The 22,784-nt window shown below is 28.3% G+C and overlaps 1 protein-coding gene across 6 annotated transcripts in view; it reads left to right on the forward strand.

The window, feature by feature from the left end:
- The window catches only part of LOC126900012 (dual specificity calcium/calmodulin-dependent 3',5'-cyclic nucleotide phosphodiesterase 1-like), a 196,000-nt gene that overhangs the window by 166,382 nt on the left and 6,834 nt on the right, over positions 1 to 22,784 (forward strand). For all 6 annotated transcript variants that reach the window (XM_050675354.1, XM_050675351.1, XM_050675350.1 and 3 more), the window contains one exon: positions 20,187 to 20,439. In XM_050675354.1, the coding sequence (XP_050531311.1) occupies positions 20,187 to 20,439 (253 nt within the window). The remainder of the gene's footprint in view (positions 1 to 20,186; positions 20,440 to 22,784) is intronic.

The raw sequence follows: 22,784 nt of genomic DNA on the forward strand, positions 1-22,784 counted from the left end.
TACTATCAATTAAATAATAAATAATTATTATTATATCATAAATTTTCAATAAATATTCGTTAAATCAAATAAATTGTAAGTTTGATTAAATATTCTAATTATTATTAGTTCTATTTTTTTAGTAAATTTCTGTAACAATCTATAGAAAAATATTACCAGTACCATAAAAATATCTCGAAAATATTCATTTATTACATCACTATTGCTATTTAATTTTTATAAAATGACAGTAGAAGTGAAAAAATTTAGTTAATTATTCACACGAGTCATAAAAAATATCACTAATAAAACTTTTTAGCGAAAATGCAATGAATAATATAATCAATTTTATTTTATATTTATCTTACTATTGTTTACACAAACTAAAAATAATGTAATAGCCTTTACCGAAAAACTTGATATAGTAAAAGTGCTATAAAATAACAATCACGCTTTAATTAAATGCTGAAAAACTTCATTACTAAAATAATACATCAAATTATAAAAAAATATGAAAATTATCATATTTAAAACATATACATTATCTTAATAATAAAAATTTCAAAAAGCTTGATTACTTTATAGCTTACTTAATTCAGCTAAAATAAAATTAATAAACTTAAAAATACACAAATAATTAATTATTGGATTTATGATACCAAAAATCGTATTATAATAGAGTTCGTAACAGTCTAGTATTTAGTCTATTGTTACACTTCAATAATATCTTTAAAATAGTACAAATAATTAGCATCTTGTCTAATATGAGCATTACTTCTGAAATTGTGCCAGTAAAAATATATAACATAACACCTACAACTTAATAAAACAAAATTACCATCACACTATTAACGATCAACATTTCAAAGTAATACTGAGGTCTAAAAAGTAAAAACATAAAATTTATAGTGCTGAACTGAACTAGACCGTGGTTCGGTTTGGATCGATCTTATACTTCAAAGTATAAATAGGCACAGTCCTAATTGATCTGAAGTTAATAATGAACGGTCATCTAAAAAGACCGTTGATCCTTTAAAATATCGACAGTCCGGTCTAATGGACCTATTTTTTAATCGTTTGTTTAATGAACGTATACGTTCCTCAAATAGATTCTATTGTTCTATTAGGTTACGGTCAAAATTTTACTGTTCGATAAACGTTTATTATAATTTAATAATTTTAATAGCACAAATAAATGTTTTGCCTTTAAAATTTATATATCTTAAATTAAAGCTAATGTAATATACTTTAATTTGAAAAAAAAAATTTGACCTCTGGACTTGTCTTCATGGTGAAAATGGCTATCGAATGCTATTTTTGTGTGAAAATTCTCAATTTTATAATTTACATTTTTTACTTTAAAGTGCTATAACTTTTTAAAAAATGTATGGATCAATACAATTTTTTCATGAAAAGTAGTATTCATATACATCTTTCATTGGACATACTTTTTTTTTAAATCAGACCATTTCCCTATATGTGGGGTGGCTTAAAATGCATATATAAAGTAGAACTTTTTCAACTTAACTTTTGAAAATGTTCCGGAAGGTCTGACACTTTTATATATATCTTAAATTAATGCTAATGTAATATACTTTAATTTAAAAAAAAAATTTGACCTCTGGACTTGTCTTCACGGCGAAAATCGCTACCGAATGCTATTTTCGTGTGAAAATTCTCGATTTTATTTTTTACATTTTTAACTTTATAATGCTATAACTTATTGAAAAGTGTATGGATCCACACAATTTTTTTCTGAGAAATAATATTTTTTAATAAACCCTTTTTCGTTCGACATACTTTATCTTAATCGAGATATTAATAAGGAACCAGCAGATCATGTAGCTTTTGGAATAAAACGCCAATTTTTTTAAAATTTAACATTATCTAAAGATTTGCATCGAAACGTTTTTTTTTATAGTGATTTTAATCACTGTCAGATATCATTATACTTGATCCAACTATAACACTACACCACTGTGCCGCGACCCACCTGTACTGGGTTTTTTATATTGTAAAACATTAAATGTATACTTAAAATTCATGAGCCTCTCACACAAAATCCTTGGTCTACTACAGCTTACCTCTTTGAAAAACTTTACATTTGTTGTGCCAGGAATGGTACGGTAGTCAAAATGAAACAATAACGCGTCTGAATATTAGTTGCTATTTATTATATTTACACTTATAAATGATTTTACCACTTAAATGAGTTAATATTTAATAAAACAAAAGATTCAATCAGTGAAATGACATAAAAGATTCAGTGGATAGTCGTTCAGGTTCGCCCCTATGAACTATCTGACTCTTGAACGAATAAATGACGACTTCTTGACGCGTCGCTTTAGGCGACGGCGGCCGTAGTCTCTATGCATTAAAAAGGGCTCAACAAGCATCGAATGTTCTAGAAGGACTAGATACTTATATGGTTAAATACAAGAAAAAGGGGCGTCACTTGAAACACTGCAATTTGCAGTTTATCAATAATACAGAACATTTGTTTACTATCTAATTAAGTAGAGCGAAAACTTTTTTTTTTTTGAAATACTAGATAAATAAAAACAAAAATTCCATATTTTTACAACTAATCCCATATGAAAAGTGCAAAAATAAATACATTATATAAGAAACAAAAAATTGAGTTTTAAATACTAGATAACTATTTCATTGCTGCATCTCGTATTTTAAAATTTAAGTTAATTATAAAGGATGAATTCTTAAGTTGTAGTAATTTTTTTGTTAATAATAGAAGTACATATTTTAATTACATAGTAAAAAGTAAATTGATATTATATGTAGTAACAGTGGGTGATACTATGACATACCCTGCATTAGATTTTTATTATTGATTTTGATTAAAATCTCTCTTTAGAAATTAATAATATACTTTATACTATAGCTATGTGTAACTATTGAATATGCAGTACAAGAGGGCGTTTCGCTACATCTTTATTGATTTTTATCTTTATGACTGATAACGTCTCTTGCTCTACCACCACCGTTTGTGCAAGAGACTCAGTAAGTTGCATGATTACATACGAGATCGATGAAGAAATCTTTTAAGTTGCAGTGTATCACTAATGTCTGAGTTGGAAATTCGCACCAACTAGATACCCAAATTACGCAATTCCGCGAACACCAACACCTTGTGATTGAAGTTTCGGTTTTGAAATTATGGTCGAAGAATTCTAGTGTATTGATTCTCCAGTTACCGATGTAATAGAGACGATTATTTTTAAAATAAATTCAGTATTAACGCCAACTACTTCCACAAATAGTATGACCACTTCTATAACGCCTCAACCACAATATAACACCTATTTACCGAATGTTGATTTACTAAATTTGAAGGTAATCCCGAAAAATGGCGTTTGTTCTATTATAGATTTGATTCTTTTGTTTCTGCCAGAAATATTAATAAATATTAATTATTATTATTAAAATATTTTCTATTATTATCATGTTTATCTGGTCCCGCATTTAATACAATATAATCTTCTCCACTCTCTGCCACCAACTATGATGACGCATGGAGCGGTTTAAAAATCAACGACTATTAGCGTCAGTACATTTGGATAGGTTATTATCGTTCAAACCAATAATTACAGAATCATTATCAGCTTTATATAGTTTTATTAATGTTTTCAATGACAATGTAATAGCCATAACAAATCTGGATGTGGAAGATTTAACTGGATTTTTACTGTTTTATATGGATACTAAAGGTATAAGTCGTAGACACGTGTCGTTTGTTCGGTGGCGTTGTCAAATTTTAGAAAATATAGGACTACAATAAGAAAGAACGCGTAAACAAAAATAACTTCATTAACAAATCGTATACACAACAAAAAACTATATTAACCCTTTAGCAGGCGCGTGACTACTTTTAACGTTCATAGTCGCGTGAGAGTCTATCAGACCCCATTTTAAAAAAATATAAAATATGTATAAAAAAGTTAATTTTTTTAATTCAAAGACATTATTTGTTACCATATGATATATAAATATGGATAAAAATTCAATGATAAAAATTACAAATAAATAAATTACAAATTTATGTGTATTACTAAAAATTATATTAGGAAAAAAAAAACTTAATTTTCAAAATTTCATTAAAAAATTTTGGTTTATAAAAAATTATTTTAATTGCAAAATCTTATTTTTAAGACGCAAAACAAAAGCTTTTACTATTACAAAATGTATTTTAATTAATTTTTTTTGTATTTCTTTGAGCTCAAACACGACTTGTATTTATTAGTTTTATGTGTATTTACATTTATATAATCATTTTTCTGAATTTTTTTATTATTAATATTACAATACATTTAATTATTATGATACGAGTATATACAATTATTCTACATTTATTACTTATTAGTTAGGAATAATATAATATATATATATATATATATATTTATTTAAATGCGTTTGCCTTCGTATATTATTCAATAATTGAATGTACCGAACTTTTCAGTAGGTACCTAGTTTTTATAGCGAATGTCTGATAATTGTATTCAATAGCTGAAAATATTGAAAAATTTTATTTTATATTGTACTTGTACGTTGAAGTGTAAACTTGTTCGTAGTAGCACATCGATTACCGATAATCAATGTGTCCACATTGCGATGCGATGTATTTATTACATATTTTGTTCTTATTTGTTTTCGTATCATCGAGAAGTGGAAATTCTCAATAGATTATTTATTTTTAAAACTTAATTGCACAGTCGGTGGCAGATCCACATAATTTCATTCCACAATATTATATCGAATATAACATTGCATTTACTATAAAACGATATTTTGAAAAAAATACAAGTCCAAAAAAAATTATAACGTTACAAGTCGCGTGGGGGTAAATATGACCAATTTCAATTTTGATGAATATTCTAAGTCTCACATTTTTTTTTCGAAGGTATTTATTTATGAAAATCGATTCAATATTACTATAAAAACCATCTTCTAAATTTATATCTATGTACATCTTTTATGCAATATAATACATCCGTTTTTATTTATGTGGGGGTAGGCTAGACCCCCACGTGACTGTTTAAGGAACTACAGGATCATCAAAAAACTTTTAAAAATGCCTATTTTGTTCAAACTCTCATCCAGCGTATCGTTGTATTGTTTTTAAGTCATATACTACTGAAAAACGGCGTGAAGCCGCTGTTAAAGAAAGTTCTGTTTTTTGTGTTTGAGTGATATGCATCGCGCCGCTAAGTGTAAATCTAAGTTGTCATGCTCGAAATGCCAGAAACGTCACCATACTTTACTTCATTCTAACATTTTAAATACTTAAAATTCAGTACCAGTCAGCTCAAATAGCTTAAAAGTGAAACTCCTGGTACCTCAGAATCTAATGTTCAGGAATTTTGCAGTTCATCGCAGTCAAATACTATCGTCATTTTAGGTACTGCAGTTATTCGTGCGCGTAATAGTCGAAGTGATTATCAAACAATTCGCGTTTTATTAGATAGTGGTTCGCAGGTGTCTGCAATAATAACGCGTTGTGCATCTATCAGGTCTTGGTAAAAATCCGGTAAATGAATTAAGCGGAGAAACCAGTTGTTTTTTCGTAACGCGAACGGAGCCGATCTTTTGTTTCAACGGTGTCGTAATACTACAGCAGATAACAACGACGATGCTTTGCTCACCACTACTGTCTGCCGTTCACAAGGCATATAAACATTTATTGTTAGCGGATCTCGCGTTCGATATACATGTGTCGATAGACGTTTAAATAAATAAAAGTGGATTTATTCCAGCACGTAATGCGACCTCGAGGCGGCATTGTCCATTACAAAGGTTTACCTTCAGAGATAAATACACATTTTAGCTAGGTAATATGTGGTGCATTTCACGAAAAATTCAGGTCACCTATATGTTCATTATTAGTAACATCTGTAAAATTTGATAATCTAATGCGTTCCATTTGAGCTAAGGGGAAGCTGCAACACCAAATGAGTCGATAACTGAAGAACAACGATGTGAAGAATGATTTTCAAAAACAACCTGTGAATGGATGGTAGATTTTTTGTAGCACTTCCATTTTGCGATTCCGTTTGTAGTTCGAATAGTGTTAATCAGCCCCCTGATACACTTTAGCGCTAAAAGGCCTTTGTAATTTAGAAATGCGATTAATCAAAGATCCAATGCTATATGCCGAGTACCGTGCATTCATGAATGAATATACTTATCTTGATCATACGAGACCAGCCACTCAAGCTGGTTATTATAACATACCACATCATGACGTAGTAAAACACGATAGCGAGAACATCGAAAAATTACGAGTGGTGTTTGACGCAAGTGCCGCCACATCAACCGGATATACCTTGAATGACGTATTATTAGCCGATCCTAAACTTCAAAACGATATATTAGACAATATTCAAAAGAATAGGCATAAGTGTTATATGTTAACCACTGATATTACAAAAATGTATCGTTAGATATTAGTGTGAGACGCAGACCGCCGATATCAACATATTTTGTGGCGAGACTCAGTTGAGTCCGAGATTATTGAATATGAATTATGCACAGTTACGTATGGTGTTACTTCAGCTCCTTACCTCGACATAAAATGCTTACATGAGCTAGACATTCAAAATGGGTCTAGTTTTCCTACTGCAAAAAGTGTATTGACTAAATCCACGTACGTCGACGATATTGTGATCGGCGTTAACACTGTTGATGAATTATTAAGAATTCAGAGCGATTTGATTGGACAATTAAAGACATGTGGCTGCTCTCTAAAAAAGTGGACAGTTAACTCGCCTCAAGTACTTCGGCAAGTAAATAGTACTGATCGCTCAGCACTGTTATCTTTAGACCCAAAGAATACTGATACATCTGTAAAAGTATTAGGTATGCATTGGGATCCTACATCGGATATGTTTGCTTATCATACTAACATTCAACCCGATCATCCTTATACGAAACGCAAGGTACTTTCTACAATCGCCAGACTTTTTGATCCTATAGCTACGCTCGGACCCACACTCTTATGGGCAAAATCATTCATGCAAAAGTTATGACAATCAGGTCTTAATTGGGACAATCAAGACCCGATGCCCCAGTCATCTACTAGAGGAGTTAAACACGTCTCAGACTCAGTTCATAACAGAATTGCCATCCAGCGACAAAATAATGTTACCCTGACATATTGTCATATGCGCATATTCAAAATTAGAAGAATTAGTAGGATTCTCCGACGCCTCATTACGTGATTACGCGTCCGTTGTTTATTTGCGTGTAGACACCTCCGGTCATGCTACAATATATTTTGTCACATATAAGACCAACGTAGCGACAATCAAACCAGTAAATGTCAAATTACGGTGCCGCACCTTGAATTATGCGCTGCTCTATTACACGCTACAATGTTAAACCGCCTAAAAAACTGTTTAGACATTGATATTTCAAGAATTTATGTGTGAACCGACTCAAAAACCGTTATATTATCATGGTTAACCGTTAGCCAAAAATCTTTTAAAGTGTTCGTAACAAACAGAATTGCTAAAATACAGTAATTAATACCAGAGCGTTTTATATCAACATGGTTGACAATCCCGAGGACTCGGCTTCGCGTGGTATACTACCACATAATACCGTATTATGTCACATTCATAGAGAAGGGCCAGCATTTTTACGATTACCTGCCGAACAATGGCCCGGCATAATTATGATCTATTAAAGCCTAACAACTGCCGGATTATCAATAAAAGACAGAAATTCTCACTATCATTTACAAAGAAACTGCCGCCGATCAAATTTTACACCGCTTTTCTACATTACAAAGAATGCAACGATTGCTCGTTTACATTTATCGCTTGACTTTTAAGGCCCGAAGTCCACCCATGCCCACAGGTACACTGACTTATTTTGAATTAAATGCCATGTTACATAAAGGTGTCTTACTGACACAAGAAAAACATTTCAAAAATTTAAAAAAACAGTTGCTAATCAGAATTATGTCACACCAGTTCTTTCGCTCAAATAGCGCCGTTTATTGACGTGCCTGGCCTAATTCGTGTCAGCGGGCGACTCCGCTACGCGTCATTAGGTCCAGATGCAAAACATCCAATATTGTTAGCTAAAATTTCGCATCTTACACGTTCAATAATTCTACACTATTACCATGGTTATTTACATGCTGGATCGAAGTTGATTTTATCAATGATCAGAAGAAAGTTTTGGATTATTTCTGGTCAAAACGCCGGTAGTTAATTTTTACTTATACACTTTGTTTAAGACATAAGGTCGCTCGCCCAAACCCATGAGATTTGCCAATTTCTCGAGTTTTTTTACATCGTGCTTTTCAAGACGTCGACATGGATTATGGAGACCCTTATTTGGTAAAGGAACGACGCCATCACAACACTAAAACCACCAGAACACTGTTTATTTGCATAGCCATAATGGCAGTACATATCGAAATCGTTTCAGATTTAACTTAGGACGCCTCTCTTGCCGCCCTTAACTGATTTGTAGCATGTCGAGGAATTCCGATAAATTTACATAGCGATTGCGAAAGTAATTATATTGGAGCATCGCGTCAATTAAAATTTCTTTTTTTACGTTACTGAAATACCCATGAACCACTTAACGCTTTGGCAACTAATTCGTCAAATGCATCAATCGTTTTGGATACATTGGTCAATTAAGTATTTGACGACTCTTCAAGGACGACTTAAATGGACAAAAGGGGAAGAAAATATTAAAATTGGAGATCTTGTCATCGTTGAAGCTCAAATCGTCCATCGACCGAATGGAAAATGGACCTTATTATAGCAGTCCATCCGGTTGTAGATCAAGTAGTATGCGTAGTTATCGTACATACCGCAGACGGCGATTTCAAAAAACCGGTTGTGAAATTAGTCAAACTACCCGTGAATAATTAATATATATATATATATTATGTTTATTATTAATCCTATTTCTTCCTGATTTCCTTAGTGGTCTTTAAAATAACTATGTTCATATTTATCATTTTAGTTCTAAGATAGATTTAAGTTTAATGTTTAATTGAGAATGTCAAGCAGTTTGTCTTGAAAGCCCTAGATTTCAACGTCGGGAGTATGTTGGATATGCTGTACGAGAGGACTTTCGCTACATCTTTTTTTTTTTTGTCTGATAACGTCTCTCGCATTACCACCACCGGTTGTGCGAGAGACTCAGTACATTGTATGATTACGTACACGATCGATATAAAAATCTTTTGAATCGCAGTGTATGTGTGCTGTTACCATTTCGGCCCTTGTCAAAGTGTTCTATGATGCCTTTTCATGCATAATAGTTATTTTTATATAGACTATTGCCCTAGCGATTCACGTATACCTTAGTACGCAAATATAGTAAATTCGCCTTACTATTCGCCTGTATTCATGTATATATATATAAAAATTCACAACAATTACATAAATAGTTCAACTAATAAAATTTTATAAAAAAAAATTATAATTGCATATATTTTAAATTAAATAATTAATCTACTTTAAAATAATACAGTTGTATTCCAAAAAAAAAAAAAAATGAGTAACAAGCATTTTATTTAAAATAAATTCAAAAAAATTTTGTGGTAATTTTCTTCATGCACAACCAAAATTAATTGAAATTAAATTGTTTAATGCATTAAACAAAAAATTATATTATGTAATTAATAAATTTTATTATGTTTTATTTTTTAATTAAATAGTAAATAATTATATTAAATTTTTCATATTAATTAATTAAGTTTCTTACAACTTCATGATTTTACAGAAATGTTTATTTCTTAATAAACTTTTAGATATTTTTGTGAATAAAATTTTTATTTTAAATCAATGACCAAATATAAAAAAAATATTTTATAAATGTATAATGTCTAAAGTTTTGTAATTTGTGAAGTTTCAGTAAATTTCAATTATATATTTTTTAGCCTGGTACAATTTTTGTTTTTTTTGCAATTGTGTGGTCTAGTCCCAAAGTTTATTTAATTTAATGTATCCTGTTTGGAACAGTGTGGTCTACTATGTTATTGTAATCAGTCTAGACTGAGTTTTTAATTTAATAGTATGGTGTGGTTCAATCTGAAAATTTTTTTATTTTATAGTCCCGTTTGGTACGGTCAAATTTTAAAATCATGTAAATATTTAGTTCAGTCTTTGTTTTCAGTTATTATAACGGTTCGGTCCAGTTTTTGAAAATTCGGACCACGCAGAGCTCTTACAGGCATCTATGAAAATACTCGTAAACCATCATCGTAAAATAACAAATTAACTAGGTTAATCGATGCATATCCATGTCGATTTAATAAAATATAGTAATGGCTTTTTACATAATAAAAGCATATTAATGCAAATCATAAAAATATATGATCTTACTTTCATAGCAACACGTTTCATCACAAAGTACGCAAATTTGTTTTACTAACTTGGACAATTTTATCCCATTTATTACTTCGCTAACACCAATTACTTTGAGAAACAAGTGAATTTTTACGGATTATTTATCTGTCTTTTAAATTTTAACTTCTTATAAAAATAATATGTATACACAATAAGTATTTGGAAGTCATTAATATTTTTAAATATACACTCAACAATATATTAGAATTGTTTCAATTATAACCAATGATGTTAAATAGACCTGAATTAAGCCTTTTTAAATTTATGTTAACTACACCGGACTGTTAAATTGAATACATATTGTTGACACATTGATGAATTTCAAAATAAGAAATATAAAATTTAAAAAAATACATAAAATCTCTTGGTTTTAAAATCTTACGGGTTTAAATTCATTTGAATCCTTGTTTAACTAAAACCAATATTTTCAGTACAATAAAGTCACTAGTCACCTTTAGCATTAAACTAATGTTGCTTTAACCCCGTAAATATAATCAAATTCAACAATTCGCTAGCTTTAGGTGAACATCTATTTGCAATTAAGTATGACTACGGCTGCACTTGTAGATAAATCAACTATCCATTTTTTTCCGTGTAGACTGGTGGTAAAGTATGGTTTATGAAATTTTTATTATTACGCATCACTCTGCCATGCTATTTCTCTGCCCAAGTATAAATTGCTTCAATTGCTCCCGAAATATTGGTTTAAAAGTTGTTATCGACTAGTAATTTTCTGAATTGGATCATTTTTTATTATTTAAATTAGTAGAGTATCTATGTTGCTGTTTATAAGAATAAAGTTTAAAAAAATGTAACCACTAATTAATCGAGAAATAAATGCCACTTAAAACCCCCCAACAAATACTCCTCAAAATTATTGTTATTTTAGGAGAATTCTAGTGGTAAGCAATACATTTTTCACTGTATTTTAGGTAAAAAAATTTAGAAAGAATCTTGATTTACGTAAATTTCTTTACTCAAGTAGAATTTAATAAAAACGCCAGGTTATTTAAAATAAAAATTATTAATTTCATTACTACAAAATTATAAAACTATAAATACTATAAACGTAAAATTTTTAAGGTTCAGGTACCATTATGTCATTACACAGCTTATAAAAAGTGTCTTAGTAGGCCATTTTCTAAAAAATAAAGTATAAAAAAAACTTAGTTTGTCAAAGCTAATATTGATTTCCAAGCGTTTGATAAATAAATAATCTAACATTTAATTAAAATTATAAATTAATCTGTCATTCCAATTTAAAATAAAAAACTCCACACTAAATCGAGTCAAGATAAAGTTTCATTAATCACACAGGATAACAAAAAATAAAAAATTTACCGTTGTTTAAAATATTAGATTATTATTAAAAAAAAAAAAAAGGGTTGTAAAATTTTGGACTTATCCATCAAGTTTCACAGTTTTTTTTTTTTTAACTTCTCATAACATTTTTTTTTATTTAGTAAAAAAATACAAAGGTATGAGTTTAATCAAAAAATAATTACAATGGAAAGTTCAGATTTTTTTCTAAAAAAATTATGTGTTTTTTTGTTTGGTCCGTCGCTACTTTTTCTCACCGAACCGATTTCTTTCAAAAATACGTGAAATTATCACAAACATTTAATTGAAGACATTACCCTTGAAAATAGAAAACAATTCTCTGGTTGGAAGTGGGATAAATCCTTTAAACAAATTATGACTTTAAAAATCGGTAATTTTTTTTATTAAAACTGCAATAACTTTTAAAAAATAAATGAAACAAAATAATTTTTTTATTTATAAACGCCTTATATATTTCCCTTTTATATGGTATACAGTTTTTGAAAATCTGACCCCTAAACTGTTCATAAGGGGAGATTAAAAATAGCCACTTTTCCACAATAATTTAATTTTTGAAAATGTTCAAGAAATACTCAGATTATTAAAAAAAATTAAATTATAATTCAAATACGTAATATAAGTTCAAAAAATTAATTTGCCCCGACACCTCATCTTCTATCTCTTTTTTATTAATATAAAAATACATAATCTCAATAAAAATCATCTCTATGATAGTCTTGTTGTTTAAATACATACTAAAATTCAGAATTATATCCTATAGTTACATTCTGTAATATTTACATACATATTTGTGTATTTAAATATTTGCTTTTTATTACTAATTTGTAATTAAATAGTTATTTACTGAAAAGTATTAAATCAAACACTTCAATTTCTATAGACGTTTACTGTAGAATAAAACGTATTGTACAACTACTTTATAATTTTATATAATTTCTCTGTTAAATTAAGGATATTATATTATTGAATATAAATTTCACACTAAATTAAATTACTAAAATAAGTATATATTCATATATTTTACTTAAAAAACAATGAACTACTATTCAATATATAATTAAGGAAATAGAATTTCATGTATCTTTTAGGAATAATCCACCAATTACTTAAAATTAAAAACTATATACAGGTTTTCATCAAAGAGTTTGTTGTGATAGTGATTTTAATAACTGTCAGATATCATCTATAATTATCCCAACTATGCCAAGTCCCCACTGTAATATTGTTTTTTATTTCAACCGTCTATTTAATTTGATATAAAATCAAAATTTTTCTTTAATTCCAAATATATTTCTTAATTTTGATCATAAAATTATCATCACATATCATATTTTGAAAAATAAATGCATTTTTTATATTCTCATTGTTATATTAACGAATACGTCATGTTCAACAAGATTGATTTTATTATTTAAATTTTTATTCAAATTTCTTTTGATTGCCTACGAATACGAATGAAAAAACATAATTATATTACTATGACATGCTATATCATGACATTTAATGTTAGTAAACGTGATGAGTTTTGTGGTTGTGTAAATCAAAAAATCATTTGTTCAGATTAAAGATTAGAATCGAGTTTATTTACTATTTTTTATAACCCAAAATTACTGCACATGACTTTTTTCACCATCTTCTCTTGAGTTAAAACTACATTGAACAGACATTTCGGTACCAACAGAAGGTTGACATTCTGTCTTGATAATGTCATGCATACCTATACATTTCTATATTTAATAGGTCCTTATTTTTAAATTAAGCTTTTGTTATTATAGTTGATGTTATCAACAGTTTATTAACATGTTTTTTACTAACAATAGACTTCTACCACTAATTCGTGTGATATATAAGTAGATGTGTATTCATCATTCTATTATACATATAAGGTAAAAAATAATGGAAAAAATCAACTTACTGGGTTGAACAGTAAATGATATATTCAGAATATAATACTTGAGATTTAATTGTAAAAGTTTTAATAATTTTAAAGAAAGTTTTATGTCAGGAGTAAATTATTTTTAGTTTTTTTATTTTAGCTTCTATGTGAAGATGAGAAGGTATTAATTTTACTATGATGCGTTTCATTTTATTATTTTTGTGTCTGTGAACGCTCAATCTCAGTTCTCACTGGATCGATTTTGATGAACAGTACGTCAAAAGATCACAAATCGTATCTAGTCGAAGACATTACCCTCAAAAATTGAAAAAAATTCCCTCGTTCCCCGTAAACGGGGGAAATCCCCCAAAAAATTACAAATTTAAAAATCGCTAATTTTCGACATTTTTTTCAATTTATTTTACTTAAAACTGCCATAACTTTTTTAAAAATGACCGAATCAATATAATTTATTTTTATACATACCTTAGGTATTTACCTATCTTTTGATATATTTTTGTGAACATTTGACTCCTTGAAGTCAAATTCGAAGTAAATTTGAAACCCTTGAAGGAAGGGTTTCAAAATTACAACTTTTTTTTTTCTTCTTCTTCTTCTTGGGTTTATTGGACCTTTAAGACCATCCCGTCTAACAACCAAGCCTTCTCTGTCCACTGCCAAATCCCTCCAATTGGACACACCTCCCATCTGCTCAACATCCTTTTTTACAACATCTTCCCAGGTCATTCTTGGTCTTCCCAAAGGTCTTTTACCTACAGGATTTTGTTCAATCACTGCATGTAGAAGTGGATTTTGGTTCCTCCAAGCATGGCCGGCCCATCGTAGTCTTCTTCCTCTGATAATCTTCAATATATTCGGACCACTATATAGTGTTTCTAGTAATATATTCTTTCTTCGTCTCCACTCCCCAGTTATTTCGTCCTTGACTGGGCCATATATTTTCCGTAATACTTTTCTTTCAAAGGTAATAAATCTCTGTTCGTCCTTTTTTTTTTTAGTTAAAATAAATCATAATAATTAATTCAGTTCTGGATATTTCAATTGTAGAATCTTTTTAAACACCAAAAGTTAGTTAGAAATAATTACTATGATTTCTATATAAGTATTCTATTACAATAAAAATTCAAATAAATAATGAGCTTTTCTGATAAATATACTGTAAATAGTAGATATAACATTTTCTGACTGTGTATTAATCTTAAAAATACCTTTTTCTTAATTCTCATAACATTATCTATTTAATGATGTTAATTTCAAACTTGCAATTGAACTAAAAATTATGGCAACATATTCAATTTTTTTTTCAATAAACTTTCACATAAATTTATCAAAAATTTTTCATCAACTTTAAAGGACCAAAAAAATAGGTTAAAAATGAAATTTTGGACTGATTATTTTTAACATATTAAAAATCAAAATCATAATAATTTGAAAACAAATTTTTTTTTCTTTTAATTATTATTTTATATATCAAAAATTAGAAATGGTAGAAAAAGTCTAATTGCAGATTTGAAAACAGTGCAAAAAGTTGATACAGAAAAGTTGTTTTTTTGTTTCTGATGATAGTTCCTTGTTGTCCAGTGTATTTATTCACAAGTATCATAAATGTTTTAATAAAAAGTATTGCATCAATCCCTTTAAATTGTTATACATGTTAAAAGTAAAGGAATATACAATTACTTTATTATTTTTATAATTTCTCTGTATAAATTGCAATATTAAATTATTGAATATCAAATTCATACTAAATTTAATTTTAAAGGTTAAATATGTCATTTTCCTTATTTTTAACATATTATTAATCAAAATCAATATTAATTTAAAACAATTTTTTTTTTGTTTTTAATTATTTTTTTTTATATGTAAATACTTATTTTTTAATAATAAGTAATAATATTAAAAATTAGAAGTAATAGAAAAAGTCTAATTGCACATTTGAAAGCATCACGAAAAGTTCNCTAATTGCACATTTGAAGACATCGCGAAAAGTTAATTTATTAAAGTATATTTTTGTTTTTGATGAAAGTTCCTTGTAAGTCCAGTGTATAAATCTTATAACTTTGTTATAAGTAACAAACATTTTTTATTGAAAATTACACGTTAAAAGTAAAGAAATATACAATTACTTTATTATTTTTATAATATCTCCGTAAAAATTACGATATTAAATTATTTAATATCAATTTCATACTGAATTTAATTACTATAATTATTATTTATTCATATATTATAATTATAAATCAAATAACTTATCGGGATTAAAGTAATTTTAAAGCAATTTACTTGCAAAATTTTTAATAACTTTTGAAATACTAGTCTAAAATTTGTTATCGACCATTCATTTTTTTAGATTATTTTCTATTTTATAAATTATTGAAATATGCAAATATTTATTTGAAAAAAAATTAATAACCTTTTAAGGGGTGATTTTAAAAATTAATTATAAGGTGATAAATTGAGAGTTTTATGTAACTAAAAGAAATCGAAAATTGTTCTTCCAATACTGTGAGTAATAAAGTAGTTTATTATTAACTGATCACTCTGTATACGCTTAAGGATGAACCAAAAAAATTCTTAATAGTGGATAAATTGAGCATTATACAGGTAATTCTTTAACTATGCCTCACGAAATATCTTCAAAAATGTTAAAGCTAATCATTATTTTTTTATTTTTTCAATAATAATATATTATTGTAAAATTGCTTTATACAAATAATTAATTTTCTGCTGTCATCCATACACCTTAAACTTCTAAAAACCTTTAATTTTCAAATGGTAACTCCAATTATATTTTATACATAAAATTTATTTATATTTTAAATTAATTCATTTTAATGAATCGATTTAAAACGAGTAACAGCTGTTAAAAGTTTAGAAGCGATATAAAAAGTGTATTTATTTTTAAAAGTTCTTAAAGATCTGTAGTCCATGTGATTATTTTTCAAGATTAAAGTATTCATTTTATCTCTGATCTTTCAGTTTATCTGGTCTTCAAAGATATATTATCTATTATTTTCTAACTAAATAAATACTTTGACTAATTTACAGTATAGCAGAATAATTCATCCGTCTTGATTGCTTATCTTTCAATGCAGAAAATAGAGATATTATCTTTCAAATTCGGCTTAAACCTCTACATTATTTTTCCGAACAAAAATTTCAACAAACTAAAAATTACTAAATTAGATTTAAACAAATTAGATTTAAACAAATTAAATTCGAACATATTTAACTTTTTTTGAGTTTGTAATTCAAGAATAAAAAATAAAAAAAAAACATTTATTGATTTACTTTAATGATGAACTATTTTAATTCTAATTTAGGTAATGAAAAATAATATAGAAACTGATGATTTCTAAAACTGTTATACTATAAAGTAGAATTAAAGAGGATATCATTTTATTTATTAACTTTTTTCGAGACACTCCATTTACTCAATATAATTTATACTTCGGCTATTGTCTGAAATTTCTCTCAATGCACTCTATTAGATAATAAGTAGATGATAATATTAGAAATAATGATATTTATTAAATTATTTTAAAATAAATGACCTGTCAAAAGCATGTGGAAATAAAAATACTTTTAATATTGTATTTAGATGTATTTTATTTTTATTGCTTAATTATTATATAATTTGAATATCTAATGCTTCTAGTCCTGCGTTATATATCTGCTTGATAGAAGATGTAGTGTTTTGAGTGTGTTTATTTTCTTTGCATTTATTATAACTGAGTGACTTTTAAATTTATTATTTACAATTTTTTCTATCATAGTAATTTGCTTTTAATATAAAAATCATATATTATAATTTTCACCCTAATTTATATTATAGTTGTTTATCAAGCACGGTCTCAGACATATTGCCGTTAAAAAAGTAATTTAAAACTGTAGAAAACTGTTTTGTATTTCTTTAACAAAGTATTAGTTCATCGGTATACTTCCAAAGAATTGTTTTGAACTGTTGTATACATATTTTGTAGCATATAAGTTAATTCAAAAAAATACCATACACATATGATGCAAGTCTTAATATAAAAATCATTGAACGAACTGTTAGTATATCAATTGTGATTGTAAAATAGTTTCTTACATTTTGTAATGAGCGTAAAAATTTCATCAATTTATAAACCAGTTAAATCCCTTTTTAATGAAATCAAGAAGTTTATATGTTTTGAAAGCAATAAGGCTTTCTATACCTGTATAATCACCATCATAATATTTACTACTATATAATTCAATTAACAAAATTTAATATTATATATTCTATGTATAATATTAATGTTTATCATTTGTTTATTTTTTAACAGCTTTATCATATCTAAGCACAATTTAGTTCCATTTCTCACAGTAAAAATTATCATATTAAAAAAAATAAACAAATAAGTATCCATAAGAACTAAGGCTCATAAAATTAATATTGTATAAATTTGAACATGTTTTTAGTTTTTTCAATTAGTTTATTTGTAATTGATGATATTTTTACTTCATGTTTGTTAAAAGTTAGGTATTTATCAAGTATTATAGATAGTTAAAAGTACTCATTATAAAATTTTATTTTAATAATATAAATAAAAAATTTTAGTTCTAAGTTTTAGAAATTAATCATCATAAATTATTCATTAATGGTTGGTAACAAGAAGGCGTTTGGATACCTACTTTTTTTTAGGGTTAAATTTAGGCAATTTTATGATTTATGGATGTTACGCAGTATTTTCGTATGAGAAGTAAATAATGATTAGTGTAAGTAATAAAATAATAGAAATATATGACGCAAAAACATACAAGAACATGCCAAATATAACAGCTTCCGTTTGAATTCAATGAATTTAATACAAAACTACCCATTTTTATTCTAACGATACGATGAAACTACTGATGCGATATGAATTCTGAAAATATATCTGAATTCAATATCATGTCAATTAAGGTTTTATACGCCAACTTTACCTAATACAGACACACACATAAGAAATTAAATGTATTTTTAGTATCAAAGCGCTTTTGTTGGATATTCCTGACTATTCCCGTAAGAGTGTTACAGATAAATACAACACCTCAAACTAGGAACCCATTAAAGAGGTAGCATCTAGACTCACCAACACAATCCAGATTAAAAGTAAAAGACTGGATTACTCGTCTGTCACTAGCATAACTACTGTTTCTCGTTATCAATTAAAAGTCATGAACTTTGACCTTAACTTTAGCCCCAAACACAAAAATAAAAAATAATAATGAAAATTAAATCAAACTTCATAACAATTAAAAACATTTGTATTTCGGTAGATGCAATGTGTAGCGCATTTACAGAAATATTAAAATAATAATTAACACACAATTTTAAAAATTACCGTATATGAATAAAAAATTTCACAACTGGCGTACGTAAACACCAATAAATCTTAAAAAGTATATTCTACAAACTTTGGCGAAAGTTTTTAAATTTTAAATATTAAATTCCGACATAACTGAAAAACGAAATTTCATAGAATTTTACAAGTACGAGTGTGTTTTTATATTAAACTGTATTAAAATTGTGCAATAATATATATTATATAATATAATATTATTATATATATATATATTTTTTTTTGCTTTTGATTATACACTCAATCAGTAGCATAACAAGGGGCTCAAAGAATCCTTTTAACTTACTTACTTTGAAGCTAGTAAAAGTAGGTATGTGAAAAATATAAACTCTTTAGGCTCCGCACACAAGAACCCGAGAACACTACTCATTTTTTTTTTTTTACTTTAGATAAAATATTATTTTTTTACTATAATTAGAATATTTCGTATTTTTTGGAGTTTCTACAATAGTTTAATCGGAGTTTACATATGTGAAATTTTGAAAGGATCACTTTTGTCGTAGTTAACAATTTCCCCTTCGATTTACACGCGACGAAGAATTGCATGGTCAAAATACCAATCCTCGTTTAATGGTTTTTGTCCCTTCATATAATATCTAATCCCTACTCATACTATTAGCATTACTTGCTGATCCTGTCGTTATTACAGTATAGTCTAAAACTGAAAGGTTTTACTACCAAGTACAGGTCAGAACACTTTGTGAAATTTTGATTGCTTTAAACCCAATTTTAGTTAAAAAAAAATGGAAATGCTCAAAAATAAAACCATCAGTCAGGTGTCAATAGTAACCAGATAACAAAAAACTGATTTGTAAAATTTTCATTTAGCATGATACTGAAAACAGGACTGTTTTTAGAAATGTTATCGTACCAGTAATTGTTTCGTCATACTGTTGGAATATGGTTACTCTTTTAATTAAAAAACGGTTGGTACACAGACGCCTCAACATGTATAATTTTCATTTGTTTTGTCAGCTATTTTATTTCTTGTTAAGTGATCATATATAATATAAATGAACAAATTTTTATTCAAATATTTCCCTGAAAAATTTTTCAGTTCATTGTGAATATTTTTTGAACTATTTTAATTGTTTGAATTGATTAGCTTGAATAATTGAAGCTTTTTTAACGGCATTTAAATTGGATTATCTGAAATAATTCGTATCTAATCGAGTGCTTGTATGTTATGCGTACTGGTTGTGTGTGTAGAAGGTTGGCAGCCGAAGAAGACGACGAATTATCGGAGGTACAACCGGACGCAGTACCACAAGAGGTACGCGATTGGTTGGCGTCGACGTTTACAAGGCAAATGGCCAGTCCAAGAAGAAAAGGCGATGAAAAACCAAAGTTCAAGTCGGTAGCGCATGCGATTCGAGCTGGTATATTTGTTGATCGAATCTACAGAAAAGTAACGGCAGCACCGTTGATGCAGTTTCCATCAGAAGTTGTAGGCGTTTTGAAGGTAAAAACCATAAGTACGATTTAAAATATGACACTTTAAAAATATGAAAACCAAATGTAATATTTTTAATTAAGTAATTTTCATAAAATGTACTTAAATCGAAATAAAAATTTAAGTCATTATACATGGTATATCGTATGTTATACTATTTTGTTTTGAACTTAAATGTTTATAACAAAGAAAACATGTGGAACCTTTAGATCATTCCTCTACACAAATTAAAGCGGCAATCTTTTTTTATAGTAAACATGTGACTGCAACTAAAAAAAATTTGCCACTTTATGTATTTTTCTTTCTATTTCCTAAAAAGTATATCGGTACAGAATAAATGACCGTTTTACTGGAATGATACTCTTGTACTTACTATAATATAATAAATACATAGTAACATAGTATTATGTTAAAATGTTTATTCTTATAAGAATACAATTATTGTGTAAGCTCAAACAATCATTTTTTTCAATACTAACAATATAAATTTATGTACGAATTAGTATCACTTATAAAATTCAATCGCATATCTAATGAAGTAATACAAACAGATTCTTTTCTAATAAAAACAACATTTAATAACTCCTTTACTTAAAATATAATATTTTACAACATTTCCAAATACATATAATCATAATATTTTTCCTTAATATATATATTTTTTTTATTTAGCTAAACAATTTTTAGGGTCAATAATCGTATTTATATATGTGTTACGATAAACAATACAGCTAACCCGTTAGAGCAGTCTTCATGGCGTTGATGATGGTAATATACGTCGTGATTCTTTTCCGGTGGATATGATTAATATCTACTATAATATTATTTCTCCTAAAAAAATTAATTATAATTCTTTCTCTCATTATGTTTGTTAGCTATCGACAACCTACTTGATTGTTGATAACCTACATTTTTGATAACAATATATCTGTACCATTACACTATCAGATTTTAATAAATGGTCACTATACAGCGAATTACTGTCCACAAATTATTAGTCTTCATCATAATGTGTGCGGTTTTTTTGTGTTTACAGTTGTTTAGGGTAGTGTGTAAGGAGTGGTGTGTCCAGGGGGGAGTCTAGGGATCATATCCCTGCCCATCTCGTTTTTTTTCTAGCATCGAGTACCTAACAGCTATAATTGAATAAAGTTGTAATAATTACATTGTATATTTGTATAACAACATTACATCATATACTAACACAAAATATTAATAAATATTTTAATGAGGCTTGACCTCTATAGCCCCCTTATTAATCTTTTTCTAATTCTTTCACCTCCATTAAATGTATTTAGTTGTAACTAATACTTATTAGTTATGACATCCCTCCCCATTTAAAATTCCTGGGCACGCCACTGTGTGTAAGTGTACCTCTACAATACTTAAATAGAATGAAAAAAATTATTTGACGCTAAACCAATTAAAAATGACTTTTGAGTAACAATTGAATTATAGATTCCAGCTTTTTCTCTGATTTTTAGTCGTTCTTGGATTAGAAGTCTATACATAAATATAAATAAGAATAAACATAAGAAAATCTACAGAGTCCGTTCAATAAGTATCAGGACTGGTTCCCAAAATCAAAATTTATTGTAGATATCATTACAATTACTTAATTATCTTCAAAATACATACCTTCTGCATCGATACACTTAGTTCAATGTGTTTGCCACTCGTTGAAAGCCCCCTGGAAGTCGGTTTCTGGAATACTGTGGAAAGCCTTTATGTCGCCGCGTGAACCGCCTCGATGGAGTCGAACCGATGTCCTTTGAGCTCCCTTTTCATTCGTGGAAACAATAAAAAATCAGGTGGTATCAGTTTTTGGCTATAGGAAAAAAAGGGGTGAAGCAATGTTGCCACGCCGAATTTTATCAGCAGCTGACACTCAACAGTCGCACCGTGGCACGGCGCACACTTCCCTCATCGCATGATCCTCTGTTACAATGGAATGGACGGTTCCGATTGAAAGGTCGGTCTCCTCACTGATAAGGGCAATGGTTAAAAGCCTGTCAGAGTCCAAAACTTTTTTCACTTTGGCCACCTGAGCATCGGTTTGAGCGGTCGTCGGGTGTCCGACGCGGTGCTCGTCTTCAACGAGCTTACGGCCTTTCTTGAACACTTTTTGCCACTCAAGAACTCTTATGAGGGTTAAGGCATCATCCCCATAAACCTATTTAACGAGTTCAAGGATCTCCGATGCGGATTCCCGAGTATAAAGCAACATTTCACAGCGTAGCGTTACTTGACGCTGCGATCTATACTGGCGTGACAACACCACAAAAAATCATACGCCACAAAAATCCACCTCCTGTCTCAACACATGCCCGCAGATGACTGAAATAAAATTCGTC

Source organism: Daktulosphaira vitifoliae, unplaced genomic scaffold (genome assembly GCF_025091365.1).
Source record: "Daktulosphaira vitifoliae isolate Bord-2020 unplaced genomic scaffold, ASM2509136v1 Scaffold_2, whole genome shotgun sequence".
Lineage (NCBI taxonomy): Eukaryota > Metazoa > Arthropoda > Insecta > Hemiptera > Phylloxeridae > Daktulosphaira > Daktulosphaira vitifoliae.